The sequence below is a fragment of the Onychostoma macrolepis genome, chromosome 08 (assembly GCF_012432095.1).
Source record: "Onychostoma macrolepis isolate SWU-2019 chromosome 08, ASM1243209v1, whole genome shotgun sequence".
NCBI lineage: Eukaryota > Metazoa > Chordata > Actinopteri > Cypriniformes > Cyprinidae > Onychostoma > Onychostoma macrolepis.
Genome location: NC_081162.1, coordinates 16,123,156 through 16,144,824, shown reverse-complemented (window position 1 = coordinate 16,144,824; position 21,669 = coordinate 16,123,156). Strand labels below are relative to the sequence as shown.

The 21,669-nt window shown below is 38.2% G+C and overlaps 2 protein-coding genes, 1 long non-coding RNA gene and 2 other non-coding genes across 5 annotated transcripts; 2 read left to right on the top strand and 3 right to left on the bottom strand.

Moving 5' to 3' along the window:
- The first annotated feature begins 150 nt into the window (after positions 1–150).
- On the top strand, positions 151–8,423 carry tbc1d25 (TBC1 domain family, member 25). The gene is made up of 7 exons (XM_058785280.1): positions 151–512; positions 2,537–2,646; positions 2,812–2,966; positions 3,325–3,449; positions 3,849–4,037; positions 4,996–5,271; positions 5,357–8,423. The coding sequence occupies exons 1-7, from the start codon at positions 468–470 to the stop codon at positions 7,067–7,069; spliced, it is 2,613 nt and encodes an 870-aa protein (XP_058641263.1). The 5' UTR covers positions 151–467; the 3' UTR covers positions 7,070–8,423.
- Positions 2,518–10,243, bottom strand: LOC131546007 (uncharacterized). The gene is made up of 3 exons (XR_009272571.1): positions 9,615–10,243; positions 2,837–2,987; positions 2,518–2,638 (listed from the first exon to the last, which is right to left on the bottom strand). It is a non-coding gene; the product is annotated as an uncharacterized LOC131546007 (long non-coding RNA).
- A 1,824-nt stretch (positions 10,244–12,067) lies between these two features.
- On the bottom strand, positions 12,068–12,140 carry trnaf-gaa (transfer RNA phenylalanine (anticodon GAA)). Its single transcript has one exon. It is a non-coding gene; the product is annotated as a tRNA-Phe (tRNA).
- A 590-nt stretch (positions 12,141–12,730) lies between these two features.
- trnar-acg (transfer RNA arginine (anticodon ACG)) lies at positions 12,731–12,803 on the top strand. The gene has a single exon. It is a non-coding gene; the product is annotated as a tRNA-Arg (tRNA).
- Positions 12,804–12,876: 73 nt separating this feature from the next.
- LOC131546333 (properdin-like) lies at positions 12,877–17,567 on the bottom strand. Its single transcript, XM_058785862.1, has 11 exons — positions 16,611–17,567; positions 16,298–16,380; positions 15,848–15,992; positions 15,159–15,325; positions 14,904–15,074; positions 14,630–14,824; positions 14,373–14,546; positions 14,089–14,280; positions 13,456–13,567; positions 13,207–13,315; positions 12,877–13,114 (listed from the first exon to the last, which is right to left on the bottom strand). Exons 2-11 carry the CDS (start codon positions 16,350–16,352, stop codon positions 13,106–13,108), a joined length of 1,329 nt encoding a protein of 442 aa, XP_058641845.1. The 5' UTR covers positions 16,353–16,380; positions 16,611–17,567; the 3' UTR covers positions 12,877–13,105.
- Positions 17,568–21,669: the final 4,102 nt, after the last annotated feature.

Here is a 21,669-nt window from a genome sequence, read left to right as displayed (position 1 = left end):
ACCGTAAATCATCGTTGTATATTTTGTTTTCTTTTTGTTGCACATGCATCATGAATTCCCCGATGAATCCAATGATGTAATGCCAAAGTGGCGTCATATCCTGTTGCTGTTATCTCACGTAGCAAACGTAATGCCTTCTTACTTATGTCATGATTATTGATCTGAAAAGACGAAGCTCTGGTTCCACGAGTCAATCATACCCGAACTGTCTTAAAATACATTCAAACTTTCCAATTTTTAAGACACGAAAGTATTTTGCTGTCTTGGACCGGGGCTTTTATTTTGAAGCGTGTCAGCAGGATATTGGTTGTTTTTTAGTCTCTTGTTAACGGTGTTTTCATTAAATCTGCCTAGCAGTAAGAGAGGGGTAACGGGTAACAGCATCCATTGTTATTGTACTTTTAATTTTTTTTACTGGATGACAACAACGCATCTCTGAACGGGACCCCCAAAGCGGACTACCCACCATGTCGGCTGAGGAGGAGAGGGGGGTAGTTCGTGTCAAAGTCAAGGTGAGAGATTGTGGGGACCGAGCGGCAGGTACAAACCCTAACTACACACACACACACACACACACACACGCAGCAACACAGCGGGATGGAAACACAATAACACACAGCAGTCCACGTAGTCCAGCCAGGCCAGGAGACAGTGTCTGGTTGCGTGTCTGCGTCTGTCGAGGAGCTTTTTTAATCAGCCCATCATCGCTTGACTTGGCTGGCATCTTTGTTGTTTACAAATCGTGATCGCATCTTAATCATTCGTTCACTGAGCATACGTACATTCTTTAAGGGTGTGTAATAATTGTATTGCTTTAATCCTTAAGTGACACACACTTTTTGTAGAAATGTGTTCATTTGTCGTTCTATTGAATTTGTTTTAATTATGTTTTATTGTTCGTGTCATATAGTTGTTCGACAAATACACGTTAATCATATGCAGTTACGTCGTTATCATTCTGTGTTATAGTAATAATGTTTATGTCTGTATATTTATTTGTGAAGCCACGTCCTAAAAAGAAAAACTTACACAAATATATACCCCTGACCTGATAGTGAGTCATGTTTGCTGTTAAGTGTCACATGATCAACCTGCCATGAATTCCCTCGCTTGTTTTTCAGTCATTTCTCAGGTCTGCTGTAACCAACAGCATGAAAGCATGAACCAACATCATGAAAGCCAGTAGGTATTGTTTTAGATGCAGGCCTAAGAGAACCGCCATAAATGATTAAATGGCACTTGACATGTTGGGCCATTTTAAAACAGCACCTCTGTTTCTTTAAGAAGTCTCTTTAGACGACAATGTAGGTCACCGAATTGTAGTTAAATCACAGTGAACTTTTGATTAATCACTGCCATGACACTAATTCTTGAGATATGGGATAAAAATGATCTGCTATTGTAATGCAAGATTTCACAATTATATAGTTGTAGGCTACATGCATGTTTTTTTCCCTGTCAACTGTCACACAGCTTGTACAGAAGTAATTTGTAATTTTTAGATGATTTTCAGAAAAGTGACAAACAAAAGGCTATTTAGTATGTATGAAATATGGTTATGTCAGTATTTTCAAGATTTTCTGTGTCTGACTGTGGTGACTGAAAATCTGTTTGAAACCACCCTGTAGCATCAGTTCATTAGTTCATGGAAGTGAATACTAGATTTTTCATGATTTATGCCACATAACTTCTGTTTCTCGCAGTGTTGATCCCTAATGATACAGTGTTGTTAACTAAACCTATTCATTTTCAATAACTAAAACAAAGCTAAAATAACACAAAATATAAATATTAGATGTAAAAACTTGTACATTTTAGTAATGTGTTTAAGTTGAAGTACTAAAACTGAAATAAGCATAAATTAAGGCTAAATAGAAGTATATACAAACTAATAAAAAATGACAAACGCATAGAAATTTACTGAAATTAAAATTTAAATATAAATTTAAATAATTTGAAATATTAATAAATGCTATGATAGTAAATAAGAAATACTGAAATAACAAGTAAACCACATTTTGGCAAAGGAGAAAAAGAAGCTGGAGATGCACCTACACATGAGTGAACATTTTGATGCAATTTGAATTATTCCTTGAATAAGTTTCATATCTTGGTTTGTCCCAGCACTCAAGAGTCCGTATCAAATGGCAACTGAAGTTACAAATTTTGGAATAATAAAAGAATTTAGGTTCAGTGTGAACCTTGACAGATGTGCTGCAATATGGTCTGCTTGGGACAGATGACCTTGTGGTGCTGTGTTTTGCAGGAGTTCGGGCACGTGTTAGTAAAGTTCAAAGCAATCTGTACAGCCAGCGTCAGTTTCCCATGGTTGGTTGCAACGCTGACAGAGACTCAACAGGCAGTAAATCCACCTGAATAAATAATGTCACCTGATTAGGTGATTTGCATTTCAGATGATAGAGTGATTAGCCTTTCAGGACCTTGAGATAATTAACAAAGTAGGGTTATGTAAAATAGGCAGTGTTACCCATTTTCTTTGTTTTTCTAAAATTGTACCTTTAAAATCTGTCTGCAGAAGTGTGAAGGGGTGTTACCGGTGGAGTTCCGCTCCTTTGCTGTTGATCCTCAAATAACCTCACTGGAGGTGTTGCAGCATATCCTCATACGAGCATTTGAGCTGAATGGGTGAGTGTGAAATTGCAAAATAGATTTGTTTTGTGCTTATTCTCTTCAGATCCGTTTTTAAAAAAATACAGTGGTAATCCAATTTTTATGATTGTTTAATAGCAATTCTAGGTAAATGAACTGCAGCGAACATAGATGCCGTCTTTTTTCTTTGGTTCCCTGTAGGAAACGCAACTTTGGGATAAGTTACCTGTCCCGTGACCGCGGAGGTGTGGAGGTCTACGTGTCTCTGCTGTCCGACTGGGATTTAGATGCAGCGTTCGTCAGTGCGGCAAAGCCTTTCCTCCAGCTCAAGATGGAAATCAAACCATCAGAAGACAGTGAGTGAACTCCACATCCTTCTATTTGGAGAGGATTAAATGTCTGTCAAACTCAGTAGATTATGAAAATCTTCGACTGCTCTGCCTCCCTTATGATTTCTCCAGTTTAGCCATTCACCCAAAAGTTGTTTTTTTGGTAGTTGCTGTTCATTTCAAATGATTGTGTATTTTCCTGAAAATATGCACATTTTTCCACTATGTTTGTTGTTTTGTAGAGTCTACGTATCGTATTTATTGATTACAAGAATAATTTTAACATTCTGTATTTACCTGTAAATAAAACTTATCCAGTCTCGAATTCTTTTTAAAAAAATATTATCATTGTTCTTTAATGATTTCACACCATATTCTTCCTAAGGTCCTGTTTTGGAGGATTGGGACATAATCAGCCCTAAAGATGTGATTGGCTCAGACCAGTTGCAGGGAGAGAAGAGGTCGTTGGCTTCTGCCGCACTTCCTTTCACACAGACGCTGCTGTCCCAGGTTACTCATGATGTACTTCACCCTATCAGCCAGCTGTTTTGCCAGCTAGTGTCTGTTGCAGTCAGTCAGATTCGCAGTCTACTGCCTTGATACTTTAATTGATGGCAATTACCCCCAAACAGTTGAAGTCATTAGATATTTCAGGAGTCCTTGAAGGCCACTTTTGCTCTTGTAAGAAGCAGCTTTGTTCTGCTTTTGTGCTTACACACTGAAATATTAATTTGAAGATAGAGGGAATATATTCTGCATTTCACAGATAACTAATTAATCATGGGCCAGATATCTTATGTGATAGGAATGTTTCTTTCCATGTGTCTTCCAACTAATACCATAGATTTTTGCTAAAAGGCTATATAAATTGTGAAACATTTCTCACTTTGTAACTACCTTCACATTTAGGTGGGTCGCACACTGTCACGTGTGCAGCAGGCCTTGAGTTGGTCCTATGGGGAGGAGGTGAAACCATTCAAGCCTCCCTTAAGTGATACTGAGTTCCACAGTTACCTGAACAGCCAAGGTCAACTGAGCCGACCAGAGGAACTTAGACTTCGTATATATCATGGTGGAGTTGAGCCATCCTTACGCAAGGTAATCAGACTGACTTGGCATTTTTTAAAGCGGTCAAGAACTGCCTTTGTTTTTTTACTGTTCTCTGAGTTGCACATAATGTTATTTTTTTACCTCAAAAATATCATAATTTAGAAGTAATAGGCTATTTTCTGTCCTGTTTTGACCTCCCTCTTCAGAACGCTCTGTTTGAATAGGTGTGGCAGATTGTAGACTCGGAAGTAAAAGCCCACTGGTACAATTGGCTAACAGTTGTGTATGATTAACAGCGTACATCCTTTATAGATGGAGGATTTTGTGATTTAGGTTAAAAGCGCATAAATACTCAGCACATATCAAACGATCTATAATAACAGACAAAGCTAGAGTGACCACGTAACACTTGTGTGTTTTGCGACATTACTGTCGGATCCAATATAGTCGGCACATCATCGTCTTTCAATATTTCTGAAAATCCTGTGTCAAACTGTGCCTTGTTTGTAAACAAATCCACATAAAGTGGCACATTCCACAACTTATTTTGGTAAATTGGCTTCAATATAAGCTGTTTTTAGACTAATGAGAAAGTTTTGAGTTCTGAAACTTACAGGATGTTTCTATAGAACAATGACCTCTTATGTCAAAAGATCAAGGGAATTTTGATTTCTGAGTTCATGACCCCTTTAACTAATCTACCGCTAGAGGATATCCTGATATTACTTTCTGTATAGAAATATTTGGTTTTTTGTTTGTTTGTTTTTTTATCATATTTATTTAATGAAAAGCTAATAAAACACTTAATTAGCTCAATCATTTGTATTCAGGGCTGGAAAAAATATTTTATATAATTTATTACCATAAATTACATTATGGATTATTTTATATCATATATGCATAAAATAATAAAGTGCACATTTTAAAAAGCTTTTTGAAGACCGATGTGGCAGACAGTCCTCTTTTTAGCTGAATTTTCTCTTCCATCTCTGTATTTTTGTGACAGGTTGTTTGGCGATACCTCCTTAATGTGTACCCAGATGGTCTGACAGGGCAAGAGAGAATGGACTACATGAAGAGGAAGACAAGAGAGTACGACCAGCTGAAGAGCGAATGGACAGAACGGGTCAGCGCAGAGGACCTGGAGTTCATCAGGGGAAATGTTCTGAAAGATGTTCTTCGAACAGACCGAGCACATCCTTACTACGCAGGCTCAGAGGACAGCCCGCATCTCACCGCCTTGACAGATCTCCTCACCACCTTTGCTATTACACACCCACAGGTAAATACACAGTAATACCCTTCAATAACACTAGGATGTGCCTTTACCTCTGTGGGAAATAAACGGTCCTCTTTTGGTTTCACAGGTGTCTTATTGCCAAGGCATGAGCGACATAGCCTCGCCAATCCTCGCCGTCATGGACAACGAAGCTCATGCCTTTATCTGCTTCTGTGGCATTATGAAACGTCTTGAGGGCAACTTCCGCCCTGACGGACAACTTATGTCCATTAAGTTCCAACATCTCAAGTTGCTTCTGCAGTATTCAGACCCTGAGTTTTATGCCTACCTAGTCTCAAAAGGTGCAGACGATCTGTTTTTCTGTTACCGCTGGCTACTTTTGGAGCTGAAGCGTGAATTCGCTTTTGATGATGCCCTGAGAATGCTGGAGGTCACCTGGAGCTCCTTGCCGCCTGATCCACCTGAGACAGAGGTGGAGCTTCTGGGGCCAGCGCTTGAGGCAGATCAGTCCAATGGCTCACAGAATCTCCATCAGAATGTGGACATGGAGGAGATGGAAGAGAAGCAGATGGAAAGGCAGAGGAGACGTCACATGCTAAGACCGTCCCGAGAGGAGGCAGATGGGGGACGTAACTTCATCGTAGAGGAGGAGAAGGGGCCTCGGAAGGAAGGTGAAGGAGAGTATGGTGTAGATGACATGGTCAAGAATGATGTCAAAGCTCCAGCTCCCTCATTTGAGAAGCAGGCAAGTTTTGGGGAATTCAAGTACTATAGTGGCCGAAACGAGGACAGCTTTGAGATGAATGAAAACGATTGCTCTGATCCTACGTTATCTCCAGTACAGTTTCAGTCTGCACACTCCACGTTGCCATTCTCGGCCCGTCAGTCCACAGAGGAAAGTGAGGATGACCCTGGAGAGCAGGAACCTCTTATCGGTAATCATACACCGTCTTCTCCAGGGCAAAGAGACTCTCCCAATGGTCAAGCAGCGTCCCCAGCATCATCTCTTCCTTCTGGTCTACCAAATTGGAAGAGTAGCTCAAATCATTCACCGGAAGCATCTAATTCTCCATCCAGCTGGAGAACGGCGTCTCCCGATGCCCTTTCAAAATGCACATCCTCTTCCTCTAGTGGAGACAAAGCTGTGTCTCCTGATAAACCTCCTGGGGGGTTCATGTCCTCACAAGCTGTAATAAATGAAACCGGGGCTCAATCCCCATCAGTGGTCCCAGGGAAATCTTTACTGGCGTCTCCATCGCAGGGTTACAATCGTTCGCTTCTCTCTTCGCCTGTTTTATCCTTTGGCAAGTCACCGTCTTTGCCCAAAGCGTTCTCCAGCAATCTTCCCTCGCCATGCAGACCCACCGGATCTGGCGTAACCTCTCCAAACACAAACAAACCAGAAGGAGGCGGAATTAAACCCTGCTCGCTTCCTCCTCCTCAAGAGTTTGGGAAAGGGAATCCCTTCATGCTTTTCCTTTGCCTGTCTATCCTGCTGGAACATCGTGACCACATTGTTAAAAACAGCCTGGATTACAATGAGCTGGCCATGCATTTTGACCGCCTGGTCCGTCGCCACAACCTTGGGCGTATTCTGCAGCGAGCTAAAGCCCTCTTTGCAGACTACCTGCAGAGTGAGGTATGGGACTCGGAGGAAGGGGATGAAGTCAGCTTGGACTCCCCAGTCACAGCGGCAACATCCCCCCAAACACCCACAACTAGACCTCCTTTCCTCAATGTACAGCCCTCTCAGGGTACCTTACCGAATTCAACCTATAATCTGGCCAATACCGTTCCCTCTCCAACAACTCCTGTTGCCCTCTCTCCATCTGATTCCTGATTCTGTGCAGTAGTAGATTATCTCCAGAAACCAGCTCCGGATCACAAACGGACCCAGAAGCAAGTTTTACTGTACCTTGCCGAGTCACAACATACCTTTGTGCTTTACACATGCTTAATAAGACTTGTATTGTTTTATGTTAACAACCAAAGCTTAGTGACTTTCTCATGTCTCCTTTTCCCTGTCCAACAAGTCAAGCCCCTTTCATTGTACTGTATCTTTTTTTTAATTGCACTTTATTGATTGTCCTTTGAAAGGGCAGGCCAGTTTGGGTCTCATTTCACTTTGTAAATAACACTTTCAAAAGACACATTATGGACACGTAAAACCCGTTATAGTAACCTAACTTACGTAAAACAAAGCTACAAGATTATGGTGTTATTTATTTCTGTGTGCAATCTTTATTTTGGCAAAAAGGGTGTCATCAGCATCCTCTGAGGTTATCGAGGCTCTGTTGTTGTAGAGAGGAGAATGTTTACTCAAGTAAAGGTTTTGAGACGCTCTCTGAAATGTATTCATGAATTTGTTTGACATTGCCAGCAGCAAGGGTGTATTTGTTATGCTGATACTTGTCATTTGTGCTTTATGAGAACCTTAAGCCTTGACTTTTGTTTGTACAAAACATTTGACCAGAGATGAAGGTGCTGATGCATTATCCAGTATCCCATCAATGTGAAACCACCTGTTGTAGAATAGGTAACATTCAGCCCCAATCTTGAATTGATCTCTGAACTACCCATTGAAATCTTCTCTAGTGTACAGCAGCTATTTGACCTGTCAGCTGTAGCTCTACATGCAGTGGATGTTTTGGTAAAGCAGCACTCAACATGGAGAATGGCTGGTAATTTGGTTTCACTTATCCTCGCCTTTGTTGGAGAAGTGCCTCGTTTCACTGAATTAGGCATTTTTGTCTGTCTTTCTTCTGTATGTAAATATAATTTCATTGCTTTCATCCTTCATCTACCAAAGGTTTGTCTGTTCATTCGTTGCCATAACGACTTTATCATCAAGAGGCAACAATCAAGGATCCCTGCTGTTAAAAAAAAAAATCTGAGTATTTAATGCCTTTAGCAGAATGCATTTCTTTGGAGACCTTAAGACTCATTCTTTGTCTTAATACCAAGTGTTCTTTTCTCTTTTTTTCTAAGTGCTAAAATGATAAACCTGCACATGGACTAAAAAATGATTTTCCTGGAAAGTAGAACAGTGATGAGTCCTGCATATACTTGTATGTTTGTTTCTCTGATTTTGGTTTGGTTCTGTATGATAGTATTTTACTCATACCCATGGAGAGACTTGCTAGATTGAATGCTTGCAATACTCCTATTTGTACAATAAATTCACTGAATATTAACTGATCAGTGACCTTTCTGTAGACGCAAAAAGAGTTAATGCAATCCCTGCTGGAATTGCATCTTAATCTGTGAATTTTTTATTTTATTTATTTATTTTTTTGGAACATGGTAGCTGGTCTAAGGTGGTAGATCATCTTGGACAAGCAACAAACCTGCAACTGGCCGGTCAAGCTGGTTTTTAGAATATGATAGCTGGTCACTCGGCTAATGACCAGTCACCATGGTCCAAAACACTGCGGTTCAATATGGAAGTGATTACCAAGAGAAAGCTTTCTTATTTAAAATAAATTTTTTATAGTTAATCGATTAATTTATTATTATGTTTGTTGCTACGTCTTGTAACACCATAGGCCGTTTGAGATTTTTGTTGTTGATAGAAATGTGTAGATTTCCAAAATATTTAGTTTGAAATGGTCGGGAAAACGGTAAGTCTTGGAAGCATTGTTGGTTTGATGAAATAACTTCTTTCATGTATCTTTGGCTATTGGATAACTGTAAAAGCAATATTCTTGGCACACAGCTTTTATGTCATTTTATTGTTTTGTTTTGCATGTTTAACACTGTTTCAGTGTTTCTAATATAATATTTTAAGTGTAATTTCCAGCTTCCACTATTGTGCAAAAGTTTCAATCAGGGTAATGCGGAAGTTGTCTACTGGCTTGCAGGATTCTACTGGGATGGTCATAAGATATTAAATAAAAAAATGTTCAAGAAATTTTTAAGGAACGGTAAGTGTGAAGGCAAACGTGATAACCACTACACTACAGAAAGTTGCGTCGCCAAAATGAGGGCGGGGTTTATAATACGTAAACCTATGACGGCTGTGCTTGTTAGAAATGGAGTTTGATTGACAGACTATCTAACCAATCATAATGCCGAATCTACCATTTTTATCCGACAAACAAAGCAGACGGGACTGGAACAAGATTGACGTTGGTGGGTCTGAAATTGATAAATGATGGTGACGTCTTTCCGCGGTTGAAACAAGAAACCTTTCTTATGTTCATTCATGTTTATTTCATGCTATAATTAGTAAAGAGGAAGAGATGATCGGTTCATGTACTGCTTTAACTGAGGCGCTTCATCGATCTTTCAGACACGTTAAAGAGCTATAAAACGTTATGTATTGTTTGGATTTCTTAAAAAAATTTTTTAAAAGACAAAATTTGAGAGCGGCGGCTGTTTCATACCAAAAGTCTTGTTTGTAGGCACGTTGTCGGTTTCCTCTTTGCTCCGCGATGTATTTTTCACTGAATGAGAATGGTGGCTATATCCGAAAACTGAGAAATGCTGCCTTCGGAGGACACATTGCAAGGTAGGAAGGCATCAAGGCACGTCCGAATCCAAAGTTAGCTTCACTTCCTGTCTCATGAGATGCCTTCATCTGATCGATTTTTGAAGGCAGCATAGATAGATGTAACCATAGACATAATATATGTAGACGCCTCATAGACTGACGCTGCCTATTGGAGCTGACGTACAGCGCGGCCGCCATCTTGGATGGGTCTCCAATGCGCCCCCCCTGCATTAATTTCTACTGAGGAATGTGTATCCCCAACTACAATAATCATAACTCCCCGAATTTTTACCGGATTTTCACACGGTTTGGTTTGTTACAAACTGCAGAGATTTAGTTTTTTAGATTTAGACGCTGTCACACATTAAAAAATACGTGCTTTCATGCTAAAAGACTTTGTATTATGCTCTTTAACAAAGACATATGGTAGGCTATGGCATATTGATAAATGAATGAATTTTATATTTTAATAAAGAAACAAGTTTGATTGTTCATTTGAATTTATTTCTCTCTCTCTCTGTCTCTCACTCAAACACACACACACACACACACACGCGTGAAAAGAACTTAAAATAATAGTGGAAACAACTTAAAATACGCCATAATGTTTGCTCATAAAGTTAAGAGTAATACATCATTCGGAACTGTAAAGGGTCTACTTTTATTTGTGTGCATTCACAATATAAAAAAACATTGTGCTTTTATTAAAATAAATAGGAAAACAGATGCGCTTGCCGTCTCGTCTTGAACAGGAGCGCTTCACAATGATGAACTAAAACGAATTGAGTCACAAATAAGATAAATATATCTATAGAAAGCTTTAAATTACTACTTTAAAACGAAATAATTCAAATCGAAAACAAAAACTCTTTCATTATGTAATCCGTAAAGATGCATTTCTCTCTAAAGGCTCGTCAAATGAGGAGATGGCAAGTCATTTTTCATCACCGTCTAAAATATAAAAATAAGGAAAAGCCTAAAACAGGCCCGATTATATTTTTTCTGATTTTTACGTTGCTCTGCTCTTAATTCCTTAACATTTAAAGGGTTTTCTGCAACGAAATTTTGTCTGCATGATATGTGAATTATTTATTAGCCTATTTTTTTATCCATGCAGCAAAATGCTTTAAAAACAGCTGTAAAAATTACTTTAATCCAGATGATTTTAAAGAACTTTTCACTATAAATTTTACGGGTAGATAGTCGATAGAAATACGGCTATAATCTACTGCTGAAATGTTTGCGGGGCAAATCTCAGGTCAGTCTGAGCGCGCATGGTACACACAGTGCGTCCAGCCGTACACCTGCAGGCGCCACTGACCACAAATGACACAAGCATGAAATGATGTCCCCGAGTAAGAACACATCCTCTGAACGTTGAAGAACAGAAAAAAAAAAAACAGCAAGAGACAATGAGAGAGAGTACCAGTTCCTGCTGTAATAATGTTACACGTAAGTAACGTTAGTTACGATGACATAATATTATAAATGGTAAAATAACCAAAATTATTGTTCAATCTTACTTGTGAAAGGTAATCCCACGCGATCTGGTATCTGCGCGGGTTATTGCAACAGTAAACTGCACAAAATACGGGCATAAATTGCTCGCTCTCCATTGACTCCGCTGCTATCGTAGAGCGAGGAGACCCAAGCAATATGGCGGCGACGCTGGAATACGTTCCAGCATGTCATGAGGCGTCTACGTATATTATGTCTATGGATGTAACGTTATCCTTCGCTGCCTTTGATATCCCACAATCCTGTGCGTTCCATTCCGTGACAGTTGAGCAAAAAATAATAAAGATGGCGTCTGAAAGTTGCGCTTGGTGGTTAGTTAATGTGTAAATGTATATTTCAGATTGTTGGTTTGATAACACTTTTGATGTTATTTCTAGCGAGAAATCAGTATTATATAGAAATTGAATATTCGTTTAGTTATCACCAAAACTCGTTCTATTTCGTTGTAGATCATTAAACCGTTGTGCTGCCTCAGAAGCCTGTCCAAAATCAGCTTCGCGAGGTGCCGTCGTGCAAAAACGCTGCCTGCAAAGTCATGCCTAAGTTTTCGGATGCAGCCGTGCATATGTGGCCTGAGAGCCATGATGACTTGTCGGACATAGCAACAGTAGGGGGGCGGGTCTTTGCGGAGTGTGTTGAAATTATATCAAAAAGCCTCTAAATCAACAACCATCATCTTAAACTCAAAGAACACAATTTCATATTGCCTGTTTCTTTCACAAAATAATGAACACATGCACTTCGTTCACGTTACAAGGCACAGGTTTCTTTCTTGAGACATGTGAAGGTTCTATGGCGTATTCCACTAAAAATAGTTTTGGATCAAAATGCCGAAACCCGGGATCGAACCAGGGACCTTTAGATCTTCAGTCTAACGCTCTCCCAACTGAGCTATTTCGGCAGATGATGTCCATGTGTAGGAAAGTTGTGATTTATTTTTTTCAATATGTCTATGTATATGGCAATAGTATACAGCTGTAAGATCATACCGTCATGGTCATGCATTCAGTTAAGTAGACATTAATATGCGATGCTTTCAGTTTGTGATCATAATGATGTCTCTGCCAACCAATTTAATGAAATGAAAACATACTAGTCTTCTAGAAAAGAAAGGGTTGTCTTTCGAACGTCTATACTCAATTTAATTTCAATTTAAAAGTACTTTATTGTGCTTCTACATTCTGTGTTTACGTAAAATATTGTCTCTCATTTCGAAGACTGCTGCGCCCTCGTGTGGTCGCATAACGTACCTCATCGAGGATGTGTCATTTCAGAAAAGTAACTGTTATAAAGTTGGTTGTTCTTTGTCTTGGGACATAACTAATAGTAATTATTTTTTTATTTTGGAATGTAATCGTTACTTTTTTTAAATGAGGCTTAATATAGTTGCAACCATAAAATGCGACCGCAGGAGGGCGCTGCAGTCTTCGAAATGAGGAAGCTAGTAAAGTCATACGATATAGAGTCACGTGGTCCGTTAGCGTATTTGTCGGGCCAGTGGCGCAATGGATAACGCGTCTGACTACGGATCAGAAGATTCTAGGTTCGACTCCTGGCTGGCTCGCATCTTTTCCTCTTCCGAATAACCAGTATGTGTAATTTAAGAGAAGGTAATTTATTTTATCCCATGTACTACATTACTTTCCTCTAAAACTTTATTGTGACAGCAAAGCAGTTTACAAAGGTGTGCATCAATCAACAATCAATTCAATCCATATCACAAAAGCTAATAAAGCAAGTGTTTTTCTTTTAATAGCACATTTCATAAGAGAACAGCTTGGCATGTTGAGGTCCTTCCAGCTGCTGGTGAGTTTACTGTGTAAGGCAGCTGGTCATCTTGTCTTCAACAGCTACTCTGGAGACTGCTCATTCATTCTGGAAAACAGTAAGAATATGTTGTTAAAAATTAAAATGTATTCACTTTAACAAAAAATAATATACATAAGCTCTGAACATAAGATTACAACCTCATTCTGGCATTCAGGAACGTTTTTACATGTTCTTCTTTCTATTTGTTGTTCCAAACCCTGACAGTTAACATTTGGATCCCCTGCAAAAATATCACGGTCTTGGGAACTGTAGGAGATAAAGAAAAAAAAATATGTAAACAGATTTTTAAACAATGCACAACCTACAGTATGAATGTAATGGAATTACACACCTACAAGATTTATTATAGATAATGTCTTATTTCAGTTGAGATGTTTTTCTCCTACCGGTATTTAGAGATGTCACCAACACAATTTATTTCTCTTGTTTGTTCAGAGTTTTGCCCACAGGCAGGTTTGCAAAAACTCCACTCACTCCACTCTGACAAGACGCCCTTCACTGAACACAGTCAGAGAGTCATTTGTTACTTTATACAATACCTTACAGCTGCAATAGTTTGGAAAATCCTAATTTTGTCTGAAACTAGGAACAACCATCCACTAATATCATCATTCACAATATGTAGAGATTATACTATTTGTTTGAAGTGCACTAATCTTAAACACTCACTTTAATTTGATGCTAAACGATAAAAATAAGCATGCTTTGTATTTATGTAGCTTATGCTGCGTGGTTGTGCCTGAATATGCCTACTTCAATACTATTTATAGTATGCGAAAAACAGTATGGCAAAAGAGTATGTCCAAATTCATAGTATGCAAAAAGTATCTGAATGACCAACTACCTCTGAAGTAGGCATCCAATGGACACTATATTGTCCCATGAAACCACAGAAGAGGATTTCAGAATGGCAGTGAAGGCTGGTAAGTCACATACTATTCATTCTATACAGAGCATACTTTTTTTAATGTCGAAAATTACGTTTTAAACTAAATCTATTGATTTTTCTTTGCACTCACTGTCACAGTCGTTAATGTCATAGCAGTTGCCATGTTGAATAATCTCTCCTTCACAGAGGCTTCCATTGTGTCTTCTATCAACACAGTCCCTCTCTCTCCTTCGGGTTCCCTCCCTGGTATTGCATTTAATTTTTCTAGTGCTAGGTTGTCTACATTGACTCCACTCACTCCATTCGGTCCACATCCCATTTACTGACACAAAAAAAAAACAGAGAGAAAAATGTTAAACAATCGGTTATTTTTTGTTTGTTTAGATAAATCTTTCATTGTGTCACTCTACTTACCCGGACAGGGGACAGCAACGATGCAGACACCAGTTTTTTGCTCTTCACCTTGACACCGTCTTCCACCATGTGCAGGTTTAGGAGAATCACACATCCGTCTTTGAGTCTGCTGGCCCACTCCACACGTCACAGAGCAGGGTGTGGAACCTGTCCAGGCTCCCCAGTTTCCATCAGCTGTGGAGCAGAGATATAAAGCTGTGGTTTCTAAAAACCTCTTGTACGTTTTGTTGTTTTATAGAAGAAAACAAATATATTACCTGGGCAGAAAGGTAGTCCACTGCAAGGACGGCCGTCTGTGTTGGAGCCTTCGCAGTCATTGCCACGTGGAACCACAGATGGAGGAGGGTTAGTGCATGTCCTTGTACGAATCTCTATTTCAGGATTGCGTCCTTCATAAAGACAAGTAACTGGACAGGGACCCCAATTTCCCCAACCGGACCACCCGCCATGTGCTAGACATCAAATGAGAGCATGTTCTTAATTATTCTCAGTATCTTTAGTAAGTAAAAAAAGAGAGAAAACTATACTTACTCGGACAGATTACTTCAGTGGCGCAATTGGTGGTTTCTTCCTCTGCACCGCTACAGGAGCCCCCACATTCTGGAATGGGTTCAGAACATGTTCTTCGCCTCTTTTTCAGTCCATCGCCACATGTGACTGAACATAGCTGCCATTTCGCCCACTCTGACCAGCCACCTTCCACTGAACAATATATATACAGAAACATGAGAAAGGACATGGAAACCTATATGTTGAAATGTAACAATTGCTTAATGTTCTTTCTACCTGGACAGCATTCTTTTTTCACACATGGTTTAGTTTGAATTGTTCCTAGATTTTCAGGATCTGCGCAAGCAGCAATTCCATAACAAGATCGTCGCCTTTGGCTGACTCCCTCTGTACAACTCACCGAGCACTCGCCCCAGCGAGTCCATTCAGTCCATGATGGCCGCCTGGAGGTCAACAATCAACATACAAGACATTTTTAAGGGATATGCTGTGCTAATTCAGTAGCCTGAAGAGTTACATTATCTGAAAGGTAAAATAGTGATTGGTGAAAGTCTCCAATATATATATATATATATATATATATATATATATATATATATATTTTTTTTTTTTTTTAATGCAATACTATTTATAAAGATTTCCACAAAAAAAGACCATTAACATTGCATTAATTTAAAGTTGTGATGTAATGGAAGTAGAGACAGATCGTCTCTGCCATATTGTGACATACATCGGAATGTAACAGATTATAGAAAAAGGAAAAATGTAGGGTGGGGACTTTGTTCTATACATCAGTTGATGATTGGATTTTGCGATGTGGGCATTGCACATTGCACAAGTCAGCAGAAAGAAGTCTGCCATTTTAATTTTCACTGAAACAATCTAATAAACAATAATGAAGCTTAATGTGACATTTATCTGTTTTTGGACATGAACATTATAAGCATCACATCACTGAAACTCACCCACAGGACTTACAAACACCATCTGCTTCTTTGTAGCCGTAGTTGGTGTTCAAGCAACAGTCGTTTTTTTTAACTTGACCCAAAAGATCACTACATTTCCCAGTGGACGGTTTAAATGATGAAAAACAGTCCACCATCTCTGAAACTTCAAACACACCAAATTAATGAAAGAATTAAATACTTATTACACTTTTTGCCTGGTATTATTGCCATGGCACAGATGATCAGTATGCATTAATATTAAAAAAATATGTGCATGATTCAGTTGTTTAAGGGATTTACTAACTGATTATAATTTACAAAAACAGATCATTCAAAAAAAAAAAAAGATAATTTGGCAGTCGGTACAAAAAGTACTTGAGAAAAAAGTCAGTCAGCTGTTAATATTTTTGCTTAATATTCATGTAGATATGACTGAATATGTATATATAATCACAAAACATTTCCAACCTGATTGCTGGACATAAATCCCAAGGAGCACAATCCCCCACAAGATCAGATTCATGGCTGAATCAGTGTAACAGAAATTCTTTCTGAATGTAGAAAGACTTGTAAATTAATAAAATAAACTGCAAGTAAACACTGTAAAAATCAGTTAAACAGTATACAAAAACAGAAACTGCAAACAAATGTGGGTGTGGGTTATTGAGTAATACAAATTAATTGATAAATTGATCATACAAATTAAAGGCTCAAATACTAATGTAATAAATTCATACATTAAGAATTCATATTTTAACCAATATAAGATTTAACCACTTACCTTACACACTTCCCTTTATTGTGAGTTTAAGAGATGAGTGGTTTTGTAACTGCCTCAAAAGTGACTTACAAAAACCTCAGAGAGATGTTTATGAAAACAGGAATTTTTCATTGTGAAACAAGTTAACCAGCTTCCCCTATTCGACAATGATTTCGCAGATTCATCAGCATTACTTGCTTGTTTGTAAAAGAATAAAATGGTTTCAGTTCCACCCCTTCAGCAGTTCATCGCAGTTGTTGAGCACAGTCACGTGCGGTCAAATGTTTTTGCCAATTTCCTTAAAGTGTCCTCCTAACCCACTAACAAGCATATAACATTATTTTAAATAAAAGCTGCATAATAGCATTCATGCAATCACGTTGCATGCAAAATAAACTTACCCGATCCGTGCAAATTGTTTTCAGGGGTGTTTCAGGAAAGGGAAAAACAAACAAACAATACAAAACCCCTGCAGAATTTTTTTTTCTCATTTTCATATGGTTGTTATAGGGTAAATAGAAAAGTAATATCAAAGTTAAACAGAAATTAACATTAAAAATCATTGTCATGTGTCAAATCTTTGGACTGTTACACTTGGTACTGAAATATCTTCCACGTTTATTAATTTCTGAATAAACACGGGTAAGTTTGTATGAATGTTTGTTTCGCACAGATATAGGCTACTTGTAACGGTTTTAACATGATTACTGCCAATGTTCTCAGGCCTCACGTCCGTTTCCTCACCAAGTGTCAGTGACTTTTGTATGTAGGCCATGAGTTCGTGGTTTTACAAGTTAAGCAATATCAGAGGAAGAAGAGGGCTGTTTTCCCGAACATGACATTGTAAATGTCAAAAGAAAAAGTTAATATTACTTGACTTACATTTTAGACACAGTAGCCTGTCTGTTTTGCTCTATATCTCCAACGAAAAGAGTTAAAAAGCAAGCAAGTTTTGCGCATCTCCGATCAACACAGATGTTCGTTTCCCGAATGAATCCCATGTTTTGAACAAGCAAATGACTCGGTTATATTACCCATTCATAATCATCAGTCATTGAATCGGTCCTTTGAACGAATCGAATGATGACTCATTTAAGATGGCTCATTTAATAACGACGGCCTACTGGAAGTTTTAGTTTTAAAAATGTTATATTTAAAACATTAATTTTATAACATTATGCAATTAGAATTGCTTTAAGAGCATTCATGCCACCCTTGATCTGCATTAAACAGTCTGTGTAAATAATTCTGATGCCGCTTAAGATGGCCGTCTGCAGTACCATGGGTCGGCACTGACAACACAGCACAGCCAAGCAAGTAAAAGACTGCTACATGAAATGAGAGCTTTGAGGTTATTCCGAGCTGCATATTGCACAATCATATTTTTTATGCATGGTGCAATCAAGGTTTTTATGGAATCTGAAAGCGCAGATTTCTGCACCCAGCAAGCAATTCTGCGTTTAAAATACATCTATTAGCCGTTCAAACTCAGCCCTGACAGCTAGGCTAAAACAAGGACAAATTTGGGCTGTCAGTGAAAATTTAATAGACGTCTAACCATAGCCCAAGAATAGACTAGTCATCAAATAGACGGCTAATGAATGCCTACATACATCTAATAGACAACAAAACAGCAATCCATCCAAACTAATTAAATATCCAGCTTTTAAGAAAAATAACATTAACAACTTAAACACCACAAAATGATAAAAATACAAAAGAATTTAATGACAAAAATAAATTATAATAAATACAATACACTTACATTTTATTATGATAAAAAAAATAAAAGGAACCCTTTTGTTGGTTTACTTATTCTAACAAATAAAACGACTAACAGTGAACTTAAAAGGAAATTCATTATTGGTTTTATTTCTTGTTTAAAATGCTTCCCAACTGCATTTCTCAAGTCCAACTCTGTTGCTGCCGGGAAATTGGTCACCACAGCATCTGCCAAATAAGAAAAAAATAAACGCATAAGAGCTTTTTTGACACAACTTTTTACTTTAATTACACTCATTGTGACAGGGAGTCATTCTCTTTTGCTTGGATGCCTACAAAAAACAAAAACGAGATATATATATTGTGCATCACCATTCAGCGTTTTAAAAAAAAAAAAAGGGGAAAAAAAGAAGCTCTCTGGTAAATGTTGTGGGTTGAACATCTAATGACCGAGAACAGTGCAGTCTTTTCAAATACCTCTTTCTGCAGTAGACCACCCCCCTTCATGTTGAATTTGGACATGAGGGAATTATTTAAAGCCCTAAAATATAATACAGATTGAGGTGGTTAACAATTGTGGAAAAAGTTTGACATTTCAAAATGACCAGTAAAGGAATTGTTTAAATATCGGATTTGCGTTGTAACTTTTGTTTGATTAATGTTGCACTTTTGAAGGCTTTACCTGTCCAGCATCCTTCTGGCACTGTCTGAGGTTTCTTCCTTTGACTCCTGAATAACACATGCCAATGTCAGGCGGGTAGTATTATGCGCGTCAGTGTACAAGTGTTTACCAACCTTAAACACTGATACCCATTGACCTGCAAGTTTTCCATCACTACCCCTTTAGAACTCTTTATTCCAGCAGTTTAAGTTTTTCCCCTATTAGTCTGTCTCTGCCTCAACTGACTTCATAACACAGTGATAGCTGCTGTAACTAAAAAGCAGCCCAGTACACATTAACCTCAAATGTACATGGAATAATACATTCACCCCTACCGTTTTTATTACAATTCTGTTTGTACCGTTTAGGTTTTAATGCCGCATTGCACATCTGAGCTATTAACACTACTTTAATACTGCTGCAAACATTTTATAATTGATGATTTTATATTGTCATTTTAAATCATTTCAATTTTTAAGCTTTACTATCAATTTGGAAGTTTCAAAATAAACCTTACTGTACTTGTACAATGACAAAGATACTCTAGTCTATTCAATTAGCTCGTGCTCTCTCTGGATGTAACAAGCCATTGTTCAGTCAAATTCGATTTAATTAAGATAAATGGACTTCGTCAAAGATGAGCTTTAGTGAGGAAATGTTTTGGATATTTTTTTTTAATTTTTACCATTGATGCCCGGATCTCCTCAATTCTACAGTGCGGTCACTGTATAAATTAATATAGATTAATCTTTGTCAAAGCCGTGTTTGTTCTGTTGTTTGCTCTTTCGCCTCTTCTTGTGCCGTTTTAAAATAGCTCGAGTTTGTAAACACATGCAAATGATAAAACTTTAACTCTTATTAAATTTTGCAATTAATTATCTGAACACATGCATGCTGAACCGTGGGCCTAATCACTGATCACTATCAACTACGATCTGCTCCCTTCACTAAAATTTCACGGTTCCTACACAACAAAATACAGATAAATAATGAACACGTCAAAACGAAAACAGATACTTAAAAGACCAAGTAGGAGTGTGCTTTATCGTTTGTTGTTTGCCCGCTGCTCTCCGACAGGTAAACTTAGTGCTCGCTTTCTCTCTCGTGTAAAAACAATTCAAAACAACAGTGATCTCTACTAACTTTCACGTCTCGCGTTGCCTCTCAGTTGGGCTACGATTGCCATCTAGCGGTTGGGAAATGTAATTACAGTCAAATAATATCATGCGTGTATGAACGTAACATTTAACAGCTTGTGGGATGCATTTGATAATGTCATGCAAGTAAACTTTTGAAACATTTAAATTCGCATTATTTTTGGCATAATAAATAATGATATATTTAACAATGCTGTAAAATTAAATAAAATATAAAATATCTAATTTAAAGGTTTCAAAAGTTTACTTGCATTTGATAAGAAGCTGCTAGGGCGAAAATTACATGTAAACAATTTTAAGGCTATTTTGGCCATGGTATAGGGCTATAGCCAAGCCGTTAAAAGGATTGCCTCGATTTCACCGGTTTGGGCTAAAAGCAGACTACATGTAGCCCGTCCAATTTAGAGCTAAACGTGGCTACATATAGACCATGTCATGAAATGACACATTTTTGTAAATATTGACACTGCGAACATGATGGGATATCAACCATCTCATGCGCTGCCTGACCAAAAACTACAGAGAATCGGTTTTGACTATTAAGTGGGCTAGAAATAGCCGGTCTGACTACAAGCTAAAACGAGGCTACGCAAAGAACAGGTCAAAGAAATGAAACCAAACACCTTGCAATCACTGTTGACTTTGCTTACATGATGGAATATCATACATCTCACAGGTTAGTTTGCGAAAAACAACATTAACCAAATTCAAGGTTATTTGGGCTAGAAGATAGCCGGACTATATCGGGTCTATAGTTAACCAAGACGATGAAATCACAGCTTTGCTTGCTGGGCTGGATTGTACGCCTGTGACTCGCTCAGACTACACATCCTCACCTGCATGATATGGTGTAAAATATTTGAGCTAATTTGATTATGCTACCAATAAGTGCCAATACTTCATGTTACAAAAACAGCATTGCCACGGAACTTGTTACCTGTTTAAGTTGCAGAAAGGCTAATTCATGCATTTGTGACCTCTAGATAGGACTATTGCACTGCTAGATGGTTGTCCTGCATCCTCAATAAACAAGCTCCAGGTAGTATAAAAAAAATGATACATCAAATACATCAAAATACCCTAACTCCCTTACTAACATAAACAGGAGAAAACAAGTCCAGAAAGAAAAATGGCACCCCCTCTCTACTTATCCCCGTCCTAAATTAACAATGCCAATTTAAGTTAAAGATCCAGTTAGGAAACAAAATACAAACAAATATTAACTTACAATAACATGTTTTCTGGTTGTAAAGATGGAAGTTACAACAGAAGGTGGATTAACTCCAAATCACTAAGAGAATCCAGTCAACAAAACATAATTCAAACCCTTGGAAAAACCAAGAGGAGAAAAACCTCAAAACAGAGCCTCCAAACACACACAACCATGCTGTTCTGTGGTGGAAATGCTGCTTAAATCTCCTCTGCTCCTTCGCATCTTCCAATCAGTGTGAACAGCCAATCACTGGTGACAGGTTGTAGCCATGGCATGCATTACCTCCTACTTGTGAGTAGAGGGGGAGAGAAGGAGAGAAAGAGAGAG